The sequence below is a fragment of the Labrus mixtus genome, chromosome 20 (genome assembly GCF_963584025.1).
Source record: "Labrus mixtus chromosome 20, fLabMix1.1, whole genome shotgun sequence".
NCBI classification, from domain to species: Eukaryota; Metazoa; Chordata; class Actinopteri; order Labriformes; family Labridae; genus Labrus; species Labrus mixtus.
This window is the reverse complement of record NC_083631.1, coordinates 16,603,830-16,617,460: the sequence shown is the minus strand read 5'-3', so window position 1 is coordinate 16,617,460 and position 13,631 is coordinate 16,603,830. Positions and strand designations below refer to the sequence as shown.

The window sequence follows — 13,631 nt, the reverse complement described above, 5'->3', positions numbered from 1 at the left end:
GTCTTCTTTGTTTTTTTTTTTGTCCTGAAGGCCCGATTGTAAAAGGAACTCTCCAGATTTGATTAATGACTGGTTGGCCTGGGACCAGACAGTTTAACCATAGGACAGGTGTGGGACTATCATTTAAAAACAAAAAGAACGTTTCTTATCGTCTAAAAACAGAAAAGATTAGCCTTAATGGTTTGACATTTCATTTCAGGGTTAAATGCGCCTCCAGCACTCAATCCAGCATCTCAGTGAACTTACAATGTTTCTTAACTTGACTGATTTTTTACACTTTTCAGAAATGAGGTGATTCTGCTTCATGCAGGAGGCAGACTGGACTACATTCAAAATGTAAGTATGTAAAGTTCTGACACCTTTAGCCAAACACAAACTTATTCAACATCACATAAAAACTCAGTCTTCCCCTTCATGTGGCAGTTTTTTTTTTGTTTTTTTTAAACCCCAATACATCACCTCCCACTTCCACCATCATCTGAAGCCGTCACTTCCTCAAATGTTGTGTTGTGATGTACTTTAACCTACCATCTCGTCTGAGTTCTCATTCTTGTGGCAGGCTGTTTGGTGCACTGCCGAGACTCCTTCAGCTGAACTGACCGCCCACGACTCCCAGGTAGGCCTGCAGCATACGCCTGTGCTTTGTCTCACTGTTCGTTTACACCTACATCTCCGGAGATAACGCGTTCATTCAGGAACTATGAACACTCAAAAGATAACTTCATCGATTTCAAATTGAAACATCTCTCATCCTCCTGTTCCACATGGCTCGAGTTCGACTCAGTGTATTTGTTTCCTACTTTGTACAAGCCGATGTTTCCCGTCACAACAGAGGGAGAGACACAAATTATTGACATGCATTTAGGCTGCTGATAAAATTACAGCTCACTCTGTTAAGGCTTATTAAATTAGGCACAGAGCTGAGAGAGGTCTTGTGATGCACATGCAGCAAAGCTGTTGTATCTGAGTCTGAGCTGAGGTGCGGCTGCAGATTTCAGGAAGTCGAAGTCGAAAAAATGGAGGTAAAGCAAAACATATTTGGTGTTTTTGATTGGAGGGGCTGTTGTTAAAAAAGTGAAAGAGTTGGTTTGTTTTGCAGCTGCTCGTTATTCAACTTGATCATGATTTCAAACCCCATTTGTGCAATTTAGAATTCTTAGTCGCTAAATGCTAAATGTATTGCATATTTCTTCTCTGGACTTGCTAAATGTTATGCTTCCAGAAGTGCCTAACTGTGGGAAAATCAATGAGAACATGAGTGTGTGAATTAGAAGCATGGCAAAAGAGAAAGGTCGGTGTTTTTTTTTTTTTAGCTCTCTCTTAAGGATGTGGTGTAACTGCTGCTTTGGGTAACTCATCGCACTTTGTAGTTCTGAAACACGTGCAGCACATCTGCTGACAAATAGCACTCACAATTTTTTTTGTCCCGTGTCATCCCATTTCTAATGTCTTGTTCGAGCATGCACAGTCATTTAGTTAACGGACAGATTCTAAATGGAAGGGAAAAAGATACAGAAGGGGCGCCGAGTACCAGCAGCAGACTAGAGGAAGCAGTTGTGAAAGGTTATGCTTCCTCTTTTTCAGCTTTCCTCTGTCGTGTCTTTAAGCTGTGTCGTCAGCCCCCCGTCTGTCGGTTTATTTTCACATGCATCTTTCAGTATACGTATTAAGGGAATTCATTAAGTAACTTATTTTATGAAGTTAAAATTGAGTTATTCAGTCTCAATAAACAACTATTTTGGCATTTGGTGTCCCTTTGCATTGCACAGAGAGAGGGATATCTGCAAAAGGAAACCGTTCCAGACTTTGCCACAGGTTTCACTGAGCCTTGATGACTTCACGTTAAACTTTGCTCTCGTTCCAGTTCACCATGTCCAGGAAGGTTGTGAGGTCCAGTAAGTTCCGTCACGTCTTCGGCCAGGCTGTGAAGGCCGACCAATGCTACGATGACATACGAATCTCCCAGATGACGTGGGACAGCCTCTTCTGCTCCGTCAACCCCAAGTTTGTGGCCATGATCGTGGACGCCAGCGGTGGAGGAGCCTTCATCGTGTTGCCCCTGACCAAGGTGATACACGGGGGGGGGAATCGCTCTGACGGTGTTGGCTTAAAAAGATGAGAACCGATCTGCTGCTCTTCTCTTTGTGTCCTTCTGTTTCTCATTTCTCACGCAAACTGCCGTCGCGTTTTCACGTCGAACGCCACCCTTACATTTGAAAAATTTGAATTCTGCCTCTCAATCTCACACACTCTAAATAAGGAAGTTGGATGCAGACTTTGAGTCTTTCTACACGTCACTCGCTCTGCTGTTGAGAAGTTTTCACCATATTAGGACTGGTTGCCTGCTCAGCAAGGGCAGGATGTGGCCTCAACCCTGCTTGTTCTGCACTCACTTATGGCGTACGTTAGGTGTCTTGAACCTCCTTCATCGCATTTTATGTGCCTGAAAAGAAGAGTGGCAAAATGCAAACCTTGTGGCCTTGTTTATACTCGTGTTTGAACTCAGACAGGCTTCTCTTAGGCGACAAATGCGTGTTCCCTGTGTTCTCAGAAACAGATTATCTGCAGGTCTGAAATGTCTAAAAAAAATCATCAACCAAGCTTCCATATAAAGAGCTCATTAAAAAATCTTTAACAGTTTATTTGCTAAAGCCAGAAATATTTACTCTTAACTGCCTATTAGTCTTTTTTTTAAGTGTCAGAAAATGTAACTTAAACCTAAACTCTCACTACCACTCAGACACTACCGTCATCTTAGGAAAAAAAAACCAATCTTTTACACGTAATAATTGTATGATTAGTGAGTATCGGTGTATACTGCTGGGAAATACTGAAAAACATGTGATATAGAAATAAAGACTAGACGTCCAACATCATAGCTTCACTCTCCTGTAACTCAGGTATGAATCTGTGTGTTGTGTTGCATTTAAAGATGCTGAGTAGTTCAGTGAACCTTGCAGAGACCACATTGTTCCCGGTCTTATCCCTGGTGGTTTATAGAATTCTCAAGGGAGAAGAAATATTCAAGGGACACAGCGGGGCATAAAATCCCAAAGATGAACGATGAAGATGAAGTAATGATGTGGAAAAATAGCCAATCAGTGTTGGGCTTGACTGCCCAGTCTGAGACCGAGACAAGACCGAGTAAAAATGCTTTTGATTCCAAGACGAGACCTTCAAAAAGTGGTCTCCAGGCCTGTCTTTAGACCAACACCGAGTCTGAGCACCACAACACTAGCTGTTATATATGTTTCACATGACTTTAAACTTCCTCCTCCCGTCTCATTGTGTTGAACTAACCTGCTCTCATTACCTTTGAAGCTGCAAGGTTTCTTGTCTTGTCACGCTGAGGATGAGTTTTTCTTTCTTTTTTTTCTCTCCCTGTAGACGGGACGTATCGACATGTCCTACCCCACTGTGTGCGGCCACACGGGACCGGTCCTGGACATCGAGTTCTGTCCTCATAATGACAACATCATCGCGAGTGGCTCTGAGGACTGCAGTGTCATGGTAGACATAATTGGAAACACGCCCCGGGAAACTTTGTGAAATGACACTGCACTCTAATTGTTAAACATAAATATCTGAATTCAGTGTGTACGACGTGTCCTTGGTAAATAGATTTGGGAGATCCCAGATGGTGGGCTGACAACGCCTCTCACAGAGCCGGTGGTTAAGCTGGATGGACACTCCAAACGTGTGGGCATCCTGAGCTGGCACCCCACCGCTCACAACGTGCTGATGAGTGCAGGTACGACAGCCAGCGTGCAGACAGGCTGACAGACAGACAGCCTCTGGGCAGATATGTAACTTTTATATTAGAGAAGCTTCTCTGGTGAACTTACATGACATCCCAGAGATGTATTTTTTAATGAGCCTCAAACTTGCTCATGACTCATTTTGTGATATTTACCATTTTCATCTGAAAACTATGACAAAAGGAAAACGTATTCTCTAACTGTTTTATCTAATAAGTACGTTTTAGTCTCTTCATTTCACATCAGTCATTTTTTATTTCAGCAAAATCAGATTTTTAAGCCGACACACTGACACACTGTCATAAAAAAACATTCCAAGAGTGTTGCCGGCACAAAAAATCACATGAACAGAACTCCTAAAACCAGCTGAACAACGACACTATCAGCTGGGAGCCAATGGGAGTGTACTAAAAACAATGTTATATTAAGTTAAGATAAATTGGATGAACAATAATCAAATTATTGTCCTGCTTCAACTGCTGCTGATATATCATTATAACTTCTGATTGAAGGACATTCTAGTCTAGAATAACCCAGTACGTCCTCCAAATGTAGCCTCGACTGTTTTCAGCTGTGCTCCTATGACTATTTCATGTTTATTTTAGAATAAGTCCAGCAAAATAATGAACTGTTCAATGATGTCAGGTAAGACATGAAGGCTTTATTTCAATATAACAGAATTCATTTTCAACATAAATTCAGGACAAAGGGAAGAAAATGTTCTCTCCTTCTGCTGGGCCACACCCACTCCCTCACAGAAGCTCTGCTGTGCAGCAGGGATGCAGCCTGCACCTTTTCTGCTACAACATATTACTGTAAACAAACCTGGGACTAATGCGATCTTGATTCATGATGCATTTTTAATGGCCTGAAGTTTTCACACCTGTTTCTTTCCCCCCCACTTTGCGTCCGTGCAGGCTGTGATAACGTGGTGATCCTGTGGAACGTGGCTCGCGGGGAGGAGATGGTGAGGATCGACAGCGTGCACACCGACATGATCTACAGCGCCTGCTGGAACAACGACGGCTCCCAGATTCTCACCTCCTGCAAGGACAAGACCATGCGGGTGCTGGACCCCCGTAAGGGCACCGTCCTCCTTGTAAGTTTAAAAAATGAAAAAAAAAAAAAAAAACATGACTACAAGCAGTACATTAAGCCATGAACTCTTGAGTTATGAGTCTGCAATTGCAGAATGATTTAACATATTATAGATGACTTCATGTGTCACTATTTTTAGCTCTCGGGTAAGATAAGAAGAAGAAGGTTGATGGTATTGTGTAACACCTCCGTCTGTGCTCTTCCCACAGGAGAAGGAGAAGCCTCATGAGGGCTCCCGGCCTGTCAGGGCGGTGTTTGTCTCACACGGGAAGATCCTCACTACCGGCTTCAGTCGCATGAGTGAGAGGCAGGTGGCGCTGTGGGACCCAGTGAGTGTCAACAACCTACGTACATGTTCAAGTTGAAGAAGAGTGTTCAACAGGGGCTTCGGTCTCAATCAGGACATGTTGTCATTTTAGATTTGAAGATTCATGGTGCTTATTTCAACCCCCCCCCCCCCCCCCCCGGGAAAATGAACTCCCTCACTTGGGCATGGGCAAGATTTTACTTGAAACCTCTGACAAATTGTTGTCGGATATGTCATTAGGGTTTTTCTGCCCATGAGTTGTGCCTTATAATCCCCATACTGTGTGTTTTTGGCTGTGATACATTTCTTATGCTATTATGAAATACTCTACTTTGATGGTAGTACGTTCTTTTAAATGGGCTGTCTTCAAAAATGTTCAGCTGCTTTGTGAAGAATTTAATCTTCCTCTAATCCAGCGTTAGGAGTGATTGAATAGAATGAAGATTTTGTGTCTATGAAAAGTTGCTGAACACAAGCTGTCTCTTATCCTTAGTAGATCCATTTTCAATATTGTCATAAACTCCCTGCACTTACAATTATTTGTTAAAGCGACATTTAAAAGACCACAGAGAGACTTGAAACACCAGTGTGAAATAAATATTTCAGGACAAAAGGAGGGCTACTTTGGATCTTATTTAAAAGTCTTGACAGGCAGACCTTTTGTGCAACTCTCTTCTTACATAGCAGTAATTAATTGTATTAACAACACTGCTGTTTCACAACTGCAAGCTTACAGCATTAAAGTGTTTTTGTTCTGCAATGTCTCACCTCAGTCTCAGTTAAATGAATCCTTGGCTTACCAGTAGTCTGCCGCTGTCTTTATTGAGGATGTAACATTGGCACATATAGAAATGGTATAACTTAATGTATCGGAATCTGTTTCTTTAGAAAAACTTTGAAGCGCCGCTGACCCTGCAGGAATTGGACACCAGCAGCGGCGTTCTTCTGCCTTTCTTTGACCCAGACACCGGAGTCGTCTACCTCTGTGGCAAGGTTAGATTTGGATGTTGAAATAAATTCTTTTTTTTTCTTTCTTCTGTGTCAGTCTCACCCACATGGAAACATACAGTTGATTGTTTTATTGTTTATTTTACATCTGTGTCACAGGGAGACAGCAGCATCCGTTACTTTGAGGTGACGGATGAAGCTCCTTATGTCCACTACCTGTCCATGTACAGCAGCAAGGAGAGCCAGAAGGGCGTGGGTTACATGCCCAAGAGGGGCCTGGAGGTCAACAAATGTGAAATAGCCAGGTAGTGACTTTACTGTCTTTATTAAACCAAAAGTAGCTCAGTGATTTTGAATAACAGTGGTGGTGTGGCTCTTTTGCTGCCACATCATTGCCATGAAGCTTTTTTTTGTAGACATGTATGTGCTGAGACTAAATGCTTCATACCTACATCAGTGATCTCTCTTTTTATTTCTCTCTTCAGGTTCTACAAACTCCATGAGAGGAAATGTGAGCCCATCATCATGACGGTGCCCCGCAAGGTACAATTTATTTCTACACTGCCCTAACTCTAACGTTAGAGATGTACAGTGTTTCCTTATAACATTTTAAAGGTGAAAACTGCCACCTAGTGTATTGGAGTGTAGATTCTTGCAATGGGTTGTCTCAGTAGTCAACAGCTTGCATCATGTTGGCATATAGCCTAATAGTGCAATCTTACCTGCCTGTCATATTTGCTTGTATATTCATTTACAGCCAGTGTAGATGATTGATTCTAATGCATTCATCAGTGGATAATAGTGACAAACCAATATTATCATGCAATACAGTCTAATGTCATCAAAAATTCGTTTTTGGATAAATTAAATGCTTTTTTTTGTTTTTTTTGCTGTCTTTAACTCAGTGTCTGTGTCTCTGCCTGTTCAGTCCGATCTGTTCCAGGAGGATCTGTACCCAGACACAATCGGTCCTGAGCCCTCAGTGGAAGCCGATGAGTGGTTTCAGGGGAAAAATGGTCAGCCCATTCTGATCTCTCTAAAGGACGGGTTTGCAGCAACAACCAAAGCCAAGGAGTTCAAAGTCCACAAGAGTCTCCTGAAGACCACGACTGCTTCTGCTGGGACTCAACAGGGATCCAGCGGGGTGAGACAATAAAAGATTCAAATAATGATTCGTTTTCAAGCTTAGCTGTGTGAGCTGCATTGGCAGAGGCACATTTGTTCAAGTATTTCAAATAGGAAACATTACTTTTCATTTTCTTTGGAAATTCTGCTGAATCCGCTTGTACTTGTCGTCCAAAACATTTTAGTTGCAAAACTGTTATTTTGTAGTCGTACTCCACACGCATTTTATATGCGGTATTTGACACCAGTTTAATCAAGTTTTTACAATTGAATTCAAACTAAATCAGCCTTTTTACATATCTATCTACAAGGTCTCTTCACAAAAAAAAGTTAAATTAAATTAATTTGGGTTCTATATTATTATTCTATCTCTTGTCATGTTTTAAGTGCGTTTGGACACAGGACTCCATACTTTTGCTAATTCATCTGACTTCAGGGTCTAAATACTTCACCCCCCTCTGATTTGTTACATACTGTATCTTTGGATTGTTGTTGTTGTCAATGCCTGAAACGTTGTGTGTCATTAATCGTTCTCTTCTGTCTGCCTCTTTGTCGGTCTCTAAGGAGGTGCAGTCCTTGAAACAGGAGGTGAAAGACCTGAAAGCAGCGGTAGAGGAGCTGACAAAGCGTGTGAGTGAGCTGGAGAGCGAGCATTAAAAGATCTGTGTTAACAACAAGAGATAAAAAATAAAAAAACACCAGAGCCATGGCAGAGGAGACGGCTGCTCTCCTCTAACTTCTGATTGCATTGAGACAAAGGGAGACATTTCAGACAAATATGTTACTTCATTTTACTTAGGCTTTAAGCTTGAATTTGTTTTATTTGGGTTGTCTGGTCAGTTTGAAAAGAAACGGTTTAATATATGTTTTTAGTTTGAAATAAAGTCTTCTGTATTTTGGAGGAAAAAAAATGGACTTTTCTTTTATTGAAACATGAAAAATACACACATGAAACACATGCTTGAATTAAACCAGATTTTAATTATGTATAATCATGAACATACAAAATGAGACAAAATAAAACAAAGTGAGAATATGACATATATTTAAAAAAAGAAGCTTGAAATGTTATCTAGACATTTGGGAACTGTCATCAGAGAAACATGTGCACACAGATGATCCCTGAGGACGACTGAGGTGAAATTGGTTGAAGACAGATTTGAGCTTTTTTCTGACTGCGGATAATTGAAACAGAAAAATCACTAAAGACAAAAAGAAAGGTGATAAAAAAGTATTTCAGACAGAATGGCTATTCAAACTCAAATATGAAGCACTAGTGCATCAAAAAGGCCCGATGGCTGTTATTTGTTCCTGAAATGTTGTTGACCTTTATTTATCTGCTAATTTTGTAGCAACAAATAACAAATACATTTTTTTTTTTTTTTTTTTTTTACACAATTGCATTATATTGCATTTCATCGTGTTAATCCTTGAATACAACTTTAAAAAGTCAAATTGAATGGAGGTAAAGTATTTGTTTTGTACACAGGTTAAAATCATCAGCAAAATGTTGCTTTGACCTTTAATTTACAGCTGGTTCTATTAGTTTCCCTTTCAAAGAGTGTATGTGGAACCCTTCACCGATTGCTAAAGCAGCACCTGCACTTTGTTGCTCGCCAGACTTTTACCAAATCAATCCCCCTCCGCTACTCCCCTTCATAAAAACACTACACGTAGTTTTTGTTTGGGGCGGATGCACTGTTGTGGTAGTATTTGGCGGTTCCACCAGAGCTGCCTGACTTTGGCCTGCTGAAGCAGAGGAGCAGACCTCCAGCCAGGAGCAGCAGCACGCCGGCAGCCCACCCGATAAAGATGCACGCTCCCAGCTCCCTCCTATTTGTCACAACAAGGGGGTTGTTGAAGTCTCGCACCAAGATGTGAGCGGACCAGCTGACAGGGATGATGACCAGGAGGCCAGCCAGCAGCAGGCCCACCCCGGACATTATGTTGATCTTAGGCTTGATGTCTTCGTTTTGCACGCAGGTGGTGAAGTCGGCCCCACAGAAGAGGATGAGGAGGCTGAGACTGCTGAGCATGCAGCTGATAATGGTCATGGCGCGGGCGGCCTGCAGGTCAGAAGGCAATACGAGCAGGGAGTCGAAGTTCTTGCACTGCTGCTGGCCGGTACTCTGCGTCACACACTGCGTCCACAGGCCCTCATGGTTACTCTGCGCACACACAGACGCACACAGAAGGAGAAATGTCAGTCACATTTCATCAAGTCTACTTGGAAGAGTTGAATTCAGTACTTGTACTTTGCTTTCTACTTTGACTCCACTGCAAATCAAAAGGAAATATTTGAACCCTACATTAAATCCTACAGTTTCACAAATATAGATTATTTTAGACACAACACATGACGCGCTCAAAAACTTGATTAGCTGTTTCAGTTAAAGGTCAGTTAATCTTTTTCCAATGTCCGCTAATTTATGCAAATCCATCCAAAGACAATCAGACATGCAGAAAGCTGCCAGGTAAACAACAAAACACTTTTTTTATGGTGTCTTTCTATATAGGATCCAGTCACTCTTTGGGAGAATCTTATGGAGAATATTGTTTTGTGAGGCCTTTAAACTGGATGAATATGAAATAGATCAACATGTCAAATACCTGTCTCACTAGTGTGGAAAAGCATTAAAGCTCCTATGAGGAGTTTTAAGCTGGTTATGAAATGGACCGAAACTGTCAGTAAACACATCTAGACAACATCTGTAGGAGATGAGGTACTGCTTTGTCCACAGGGGGCGCCAAATCTCGACAAACCAAAAGTTTAAAGCAACAAAAAGGGACATTTTGTTTGAAGGTTATTTTTTAGAAATGAAACAGTAGTCGTATTTTAATTCATAATTCTAAACAGGATTGAAAGTGTTTCACTCTTTTCGATCGACATGGGAGTGTAAACCACTTTCAAGCCTGCGTTTCAAGACATTTGCAGAGATTACGGGGGGACATAACATCATTTCAGTCATTTCTGCTCATTTACTTTTCAACAGAAGAGGTTGAAGTTTGTATTTACCTGAGCAGTCAGGATGTTGTTTCCTGTGAAGGAGGACACCTTCCAGCGCGGGACGGCGCAGCACACGATGACCCCGATGAGACCGAGCAGCCCAAGGCCCACACACACGATCTGAACTCCGACAGATCCCATTCTGAATAAAAAAAACAGAAGACAGAGAATAAGTCAACAAAGTTACTCATACTCAAATGAATCCTTCTTTTACTGTTTTTTTTTTTTGTTGTTGTAATTTTGGCTTTCCCAACATTTTCCCCGTCTTAAGCTAAGACCGTTGTGTCTGCTTCCTTCTTTGTTTCAGGAGGAGTTGCTGTTAGATGAAGACTCATTCATGTGTTGTTGCCGATGTGTTACTGTTGATCTGCGGGTTGTTTTTTGTTTTTTTGTGATCACATACTGAACACACACCCGCTCCCTCAGACAGGCCGTCACAGGATTATGTGGCTCAGGGCTACATTTTAAAACCAAGTCAAGTCTCGACAGGCCCGGGGCCTCCTGGATCTCAACTCGGCCACTCCCTCACACATTTCTCTGCTTCCAACATCTGCCTTTTTCTAAAATGTATTCTATTGTAACACTATCTGATTGCACTTTATAAGGATGAGAAGAAGCAGATCAAGACGGTTTTTAGAATATCATACACATTTGGAGAATTGGTGTGTCCTTAAACACGAACATCTAAATTAATTACAAAATTAAAACTGTTACATTAATGTAGAGGCTACAGAAACGTCTGGCATCATAAAAATGTGCCCATGATTTTTCTTTTTGTACAAGTTACAGACTCATCATTTGATCAGTTTAGAAAGGAAGCCGCTCTCTTTGTTCTGCCTCCATGCAGACAATTCAACTGTTCCGTAAACATCTGAACAGAAGCAGAAGAGCGCAACTATTAAACCTGATCTCCTCAAACTATTTTTAGGTAACTTCAATCCAAGTAGCAGAGGGTATAAGCCTTAGACCGGGACAAATCATCGTTTACTTTTAAGCCTGACCCTTTTCATCCCAGGATACAAACGTACAGAGCAGAAGGAACACTGAGAGCTCAACGGAAGTACGTCAATTAATTTATAATCATGTTTCCATTTCTGCAAATAAATTTAAAAAAACCTTTTCCCCCCTCAAAATGAGGATTGTTCTAATGTTTCCACACAATTATTTATATTATAGTGAGGTATGTGAAGTCTTATCAAACATTTGTAAAACAGGCAAAAAATATCCCAAAGTGTTACAGAGCATCATATCATTTTTTCCTCTTTTCCCCTTTTACTGTTCACTTGCAATTTCCATGATTTTACACATTGTAAAGTATTAACCTCATCCTCCTCCAACCCTTACATCCTCTGTCATTTTTTTACTCCTTTTTTTATGCAAAGCTCAGTCCGACCATGTGATTTAAAAAAGTGTATTGGAATGAAGCCTACCTTCAATAAATGTTGTCCTCTGAACTTCTGGAAAAAAAAAATCAGACCTTGAGGTTCTCCCTTCTTGTTGTCTGATGCACAAGTATGAAGTCTGCAGGATAAGATAAGGGGGTATTTGTAGAGGAATCTGAGGTGTAGGGTGGGGCTGAGGTCCTGGAGGAAGGTACAAAGGAGGGAAGGAGCTCAAGACCAGACTGGACTTGTCTTCTACGTATGTTTCCCTCTCTTTTTCCATCACAGAGCTGCCATAGTGCTCAGAGGAGTGCTTACCTACCACACCTCCTCATCTCGGATGAGGAATAAAATCAGTTCAGATTCAGTGGTTTTAAGTGAAACGTGATAAAAAAACACTCAAACACAGAGATTGTTGTGATTGCAGTGATCATACTGGGTGAGTCATTTTTATAGTATCAATCCCAAGTTGCTGGAAAAAGAAATCTGAGTCATTTGGGATACTCCCCCCCTCCCCCCGCCCACGCTTCCATACCTGCACGTCACAAACCCCCAAACACACACACAGACACCTACCTGTGTCGAAACTATGATGACCAACGTAAGGAGACTTATTTAGGAAACCGAGACGGATGAGATTAGGATTTTTGCGTAAGGTGAATAATGGATCATGTAGAAGGAATGACTATGAGGTAATAAAAGGTAATGTAATGAAAAAAATATATAGCAATCTGTTACACAGGCAGACAGAGTAGGGAAGCATACAGCATTCACTTAAGAAAATAAAAACATGTTCTGTTTATTTTTTTTTTTTTAAAGATAAGTGTCTAAACATTACAAGAAAGTGTTCATGAAAAAAGTCAGCACTGTTTCTCTTTTTTTATTGTACTGTAGTTTGTACATTTTATTTATAGTGGTTAAACACATTACAAACACAAGCTGAAGAATAAATCAGAACAATAAAAATCAGAAAAAAGGGCAATTTTTTTTCTTTTATGCTTATCTAGAAGCGATCTGTTCTTGGGGTGCTGACAGCGGGTGCCACACGTACAGAGGCCATGGTCCTCGTTGCAGTGACCATGGATTTGAATCTGACCTCTGCCCTTTGCTGCATGTCATCCCCCAGTCTCTCCTCCCAACGTTTCCTGTCTCTCTTCAGCTGTCCTATCCAATAAAGGCAAAGACGTCCAAAGAAATCTTTTTAAAAAGTATAAATATTTCTTATATATGCTTAAATGTCAGAAGAGCTGGGTGGTCAGCAAGCCTGAATGATATTTCAACAAATCCATGAATAACCATTACTTTTTAAGATTTTTATTTTTGGGCTTTTTGTGCCCTCAATGTAGAGATAGGACAGTGGATAGAGTCAGAAATCAGGGAGAGAGAGAGAGGGGAACAACATGCGGGAAAGGAGCCACGGGCCGGATTCGAACCCGGGCCGCCCGCCTGGAAGACCACAGCCTCCACAAATGGGGCGCGCGCACCAACCACTGCGCCACCACCGCCCGAATAACCATGACTTTACGCTTACTTTAAAAAAAAAAAAAAATGGTAACTTCAACAGAGAGGATATTATGAATATCATTGTTGTTGGTTTTTCATTGTTGCTTTTATTATTTTATTTTATGTTAATTTTTACATCAACTTCTGGTGGGAACCATGAACACCAACTGAAATTCAAACACACAATTTTATTTTGTTTGAAATGCGAAAACATGTAGCCTGCTGGTAGCCTGTGTGAAACCAGTCGTTGTAATGTTGGATTACAGGAACATTCATTATAAGAGTCTTATAAAATCCATTCAGAGTCTGAATAAAGCTCAAGGCTATAGTCTTACAAATGTGTTTTTCTTTACAGAGCTTATGTGTCATATGTCCTTTGACTACACCTACGGAAGGTTCATGTATAGCAGGGGTGGGCAACTGGCGGCCCGGGCGCCACATGCGGCCCCCATCAACCCTCAACGTGGCCCTCGGGTCAGTTTTTTTACATATCAATTAAGTGG

At 41.2% G+C, this 13,631-nt stretch overlaps 2 protein-coding genes across 2 annotated transcripts; one reads left to right on the top strand and one right to left on the bottom strand.

Annotated features, from left to right (window-relative positions):
* Positions 1-473: 473 nt before the first annotated feature.
* coro1a (coronin, actin binding protein, 1A) lies at positions 474-8,294 on the top strand. The gene is made up of 11 exons (XM_061065490.1): positions 474-616; positions 1,865-2,068; positions 3,388-3,510; positions 3,622-3,751; positions 4,676-4,857; positions 5,066-5,185; positions 6,052-6,156; positions 6,271-6,416; positions 6,597-6,654; positions 7,040-7,255; positions 7,801-8,294. The coding sequence occupies exons 2-11, from the start codon at positions 1,871-1,873 to the stop codon at positions 7,891-7,893; spliced, it is 1,371 nt and encodes a 456-aa protein (XP_060921473.1). The 5' UTR covers positions 474-616; positions 1,865-1,870; the 3' UTR covers positions 7,894-8,294.
* cldni (claudin i) lies at positions 7,909-11,791 on the bottom strand. The gene is made up of 3 exons (XM_061065491.1): positions 11,674-11,791; positions 10,253-10,385; positions 7,909-9,404 (listed from the first exon to the last, which is right to left on the bottom strand). Exons 2-3 carry the CDS (start codon positions 10,382-10,384, stop codon positions 8,904-8,906), a joined length of 633 nt encoding a protein of 210 aa, XP_060921474.1. The 5' UTR covers position 10,385; positions 11,674-11,791; the 3' UTR covers positions 7,909-8,903.
* Between the last annotated feature and the right edge of the window lie 1,840 nt (positions 11,792-13,631).